Source organism: Oryctolagus cuniculus, chromosome 8 (assembly GCF_964237555.1).
Source record: "Oryctolagus cuniculus chromosome 8, mOryCun1.1, whole genome shotgun sequence".
Lineage (NCBI taxonomy): Eukaryota > Metazoa > Chordata > Mammalia > Lagomorpha > Leporidae > Oryctolagus > Oryctolagus cuniculus.
In genome coordinates, this window is record NC_091439.1 from 133,631,605 (window position 1) to 133,635,885 (window position 4,281).

The window sequence follows — 4,281 nt, forward strand, 5'->3', positions numbered from 1 at the left end:
TTTCTGAAATAAAAGAGCAAAGATATTTCATTTATAGTGTTACTGCATAAAAGACCTCATAAATAGCCCCTTATATATAATCACTACTGGTAGTAATGTAAATCACTGCAACCATTGTAGAAAATAGTACAGAGGTTCCTCAAAAAACGGAAATAAAAGTGCCATAACATACAGCAATGCTAATACTGTGCAGATACCCAAGGGAGATGAAATCAATCTTTTGAAGAGACAGCTACACTCCCATGGTTATTGCAGCACTATTCGCATTAACTAAAAATTGGAAACAAAGTAAAGTGCCCATTCAGTGATGAATGGATTAAAATAAATGTGGTCCATATACACAGTGGAATACTGTTTATTCATAAAAAGACTGGGATCTTGTCACTCACAGCGACATGGAAGGCCCTGGAGGCTATTATGTCACGTGCATGACGCCAACTACAGAAAGGCGAGTGCCATGTGGTCTCACTCGTGTGGATTCTAAAAAGAACAGTGATCTCACAGAGGCTGAAGGGCCTGAGAGGGAAGGGAGAAGGGGAGAAAAGGAAAAGCTGGACATGGGTACTGAGCTGAAGGCCCAGCTGGCGAAGCAGGTTGCCAGGTCAGCACCCACTCCAGTCACAGCCCCAGCTAGAGCCCCAGCTGCCTCTCTTCCGCCCGGCTCCCTGCTGATGGACTGGTAAGGCCCAAGTCCTCGCCCCACCACCCACGTGGGACAGCCGGATGGCATTCCCAGCTCGTGGCTCTGGCCTGAAGCAGCCCCTGCCATTGCAGGCTTCTGGGAGTGAACTGGCGGATGGCAGACCAAGCTCGCTCTCCCTTCCTGCCCCTCTTCATCTCCCCCCACCTCCACTTTTCCCTCTGCCTTCCAAATAAGTAAATAAATAGAATTTTTAAAAAGTGCATTAAGTTATAGCTAGATCAAAGAAAGTTCTGAGTTTCTATCGCAAAGATAATGTACCATACACTTCCCCATAACACAAATGCAATACTGTTTTTTTGATAGGTTTACCCTAATTGAACACTTTGCAATGTACATATGCAGCAAAAGATTACTTTACGCCCTATAAATATGCACACTTTTATGTCTGCTAAATTTTAATAAAAAGTTTAAAAAATAGAAAGGGAAAAATAATTATCTTCTTTTTGAATATATTAATATATATAGCTAGACGTGGAGGGAGACGCAGTGTGAAGGTCTGCGCACGCGCCGATGAGGGGGGCGGGGCTCGAGCTGCGATTGCCCTATGATCGCTGGGCTCCGCCCTCAGGGGGCGGGGCGAGGACGCGGCGGTCACGTGACGGAGCGCCCCAACGGCCTTCGCTGTGCGGGAACCGCCGAGGGCGCCGCCATGGCCGCCGCCCGCGACGCCGCGCCGGATGCGGGCACGGTGCAGGCGCTGCGGGACGCGGCCAGCCGCCTGCGGGTCCGCTCGCTGAGGGCCACGTGCGCCTGCGGCTCCGGCCACCCCACGTCGTGCTGCAGCGCGGCCGAGATCGCGGCCGTGCTGTTCTTCCACACGATGAGGTACAAGCCGGCGGAGCCCGCGCACCCGGACAACGACCGCTTCGTCCTGTCCAAGGGCCACGCCGCGCCGCTGCTCTACGCCGCCTGGGCCGAGGCGGGCGCCGTGGGCGAGGCGGAGCTGCTGCGCCTGCGGCAGGCGCACTGCGCCCTGGAGGGGCACCCCACGCCGCGGCTGCCCTTCGTGGACGTGGCCACCGGCTCCCTCGGGCAGGGCCTGGGCGCCGCGTGCGGCATGGCCTACGCCGGCAAGTACCTGGACCGGGCCAGCTACCGCGTGTTCTGCCTGCTGGGCGACGGGGAGACGGCGGAGGGCTCGGTGTGGGAGGCGCTGGCCTTCGCCTCGCACTACCGCCTGGACAACCTGGTGGCCGTGCTGGACGTGAACCGCTGGGGGCAGAGCGGCGCCACGGCCCTGGGGCACCGCACCGACGCGTACGCGCGGCGCCTCGAGGCCTTCGGCTGGAACACCTGCCTGGTGGACGGGCACGACGTGGAAGCCTTGTGCCGGGCCTTCCGGCGCGCGAGTCAGGTGCAGGACAAGCCCACGGCCGTCGTCGCCAAGACCTTCAAGGGCCGGGGCGTTCTGAGCGTGGAAGACGCCGGCAGCTGGCACGGGAAAGCGCTGCCCAGGGAAGCGGCCGAGGCGGCCATCGCGCGCCTGGAGAGTCAGATGCAGACGCAGGGCCCCTGCAGCCCCCGGCCCCCCGTGGAGGACTCCCCGCCCGTCAGCATCGCGGACATCCGGATGCCCTCCCCGCCCGCTTACCGGGTCGGCGACCAGATGTCCACCCGGAAGGCGTGTGGCTTGGCTCTGGCCAAACTGGGCCGTGCCAACGACAGGGTGGTCGTCCTGGACGGCGACACGCAGAACTCCACCTTTTCCGACCTCTTCAAGCAGGAGCACCCGGAGCGCTTCGTCGAGTGCTTCGTGGCGGAGCAGAACATGGTGAGCGTGGCCTTGGGCTGCGCCGCGCGGGGCCGGGCTGTCGCGTTCGCCTGCACCTTTGGCGCCTTCCTGACGCGAGCCTTCGATCAGATCAGGATGGCGGCCATCTCGCAAGCCAACATCAACCTTGTGGGTTCGCACTGCGGCGTGTCCGTGGGGGAAGACGGGCCCTCCCAGATGGCGCTGGAGGACCTGGCCATGTTCCGGAGCGTCCCCGGCTGCACCGTCTTCTACCCCAGCGACGCCGTGTCCACGGAGCACGCCGTGCACCTGGCGGCCAAGGCCAAAGGGATGTGCTTCATCCGCACCAGCCGCCCGGACACCGCCGTCATCTACGCCGCGCAGGAGCGCTTCGAGATTGGACAGGCCAAGGTCGTCCGCCACAGCGCCGATGACAAGGTCACGGTGGTCGGAGCTGGGGTCACCCTGCACGAGGCCTTAGCGGCCGCCGAGGAGCTTTCTCAAGAAGGGGTTTCCGTCCGGGTCATTGACCTCTTCACCGTCAAACCCCTGGACGCCGCCACCATCATCTCCAGCGCCGGAGCCACGGGAGGCCGGGTGGTCACCGTGGAGGATCACTACCGCGAGGGCGGCCTCGGAGAGGCGGTGTGTGCGGCCGTCGCCAGGGAGCCCGCCGTCCGCGTGCACCTGCTGGCGGTGTCGGGCGTGCCTCGCAGCGGGAGGCCCAGGGAGCTGCTGGATGCGTTTGGAATCAGCGCCGGACACATCGTGGCCGCTGTGAAGGCTGCTTTAATGCAGGAAAACAACTGATCGACAAAGGCGAGTCGGCTGGCGGTGTCGTTGTAGGACTGGTATCTGTGTTTATGTTCACTGTTCGAAAACCGTTTTCCCTATACAGTAGTGCTTTTAAAAAAAAGTGAAGCCGTTAAATACCTCCCTTCATTCCTACTCAAAAACTCAAGTTAACTACCTTTCTGTTAAGCTGACTATATAAACAAATGTAACTCTCATTTTTGAATTATTAAAATAGGTTATAAAATTTTCAGGAAAAATAACCACCTAACACAAAGTTTTTTGAGAAGACTACAAATAACTGTCTGGGTTGGGGCTCTAAATATAGAGGTTACTGTTTCTGAAGCGTGTCTAATTTCCTTGTAAGTTAACTGAATGTGAATTTCCTTGTAATTTCAATGTAAAAATGTGGATGTCAGTAGCCCTGAACTTGAACGACTGTGAGCTTTCCCATAATGCCATTCTACGCCTCTGGTCTTCCAGGTGGTGTTTGACTGCAGTTAGCTTGGGCTTCACTTTGAAGGTTAGTTTGCCCTGTGCATTCAGACTGCAGAGCAGCCGCACCCTCCTGCTTACGGTGGGTGCGCATGAAGAAATGAAACCATAACGAGTTCCAGTCTGCACACAGTGTAGACGATTTTGTGAGGATTCAGAAATGTATTATTTCCTTGACGACCAAACCATATTGTTACTTTACTTGTATTTATTAAGGATACTAAAACCAATGTAATAAAGCATTTTAAAACCAGCTGCTTTTTTAAGTTTGTGCCTGTGTATGGATAATTTGGTTCCTCTCTGATAAAATCAGAATGTGGTAGAAACATATCTAAGTCAGAAGCAAAGAAAGGCTTGCCCCCACTAACAAACCTGGAAAGAGCCAGGGCTGGAGAGAAAGCACCACAGGGCGCTGCTTTGGCTGGAAAGCTTCCCTTGAGCTGTGAGTGCACACGTTGTAAGCTTGGAATGCAGTTAGGAGGTACTTGCTGAGGTTTCAAACAACATTGAAACTGTTCTGAGTATGGCCATATTAGGTGTTTATTCCCTTTTTATTTCC

General features: G+C 55.9%; 1 protein-coding gene across 1 annotated transcript; it reads left to right on the forward strand.

The window, feature by feature from the left end:
- The first annotated feature begins 1,232 nt into the window (after window positions 1-1,232).
- On the forward strand, window positions 1,233-3,975 carry TKTL2 (transketolase like 2). Its single transcript, XM_008273500.4, has one exon. It carries the CDS (start codon window positions 1,248-1,250, stop codon window positions 3,243-3,245), a length of 1,998 nt encoding a protein of 665 aa, XP_008271722.4. The 5' UTR covers window positions 1,233-1,247; the 3' UTR covers window positions 3,246-3,975.
- The last annotated feature ends 306 nt before the right edge of the window (window positions 3,976-4,281 follow it).

Coding starts and splice junctions, on each gene's coding strand:
- TKTL2 (XM_008273500.4), top strand. CDS start 1,248: ATGATCGCTGGGCTCCGCCCTCAGGGGGCGGGGCGAGGACGCGGCGGT.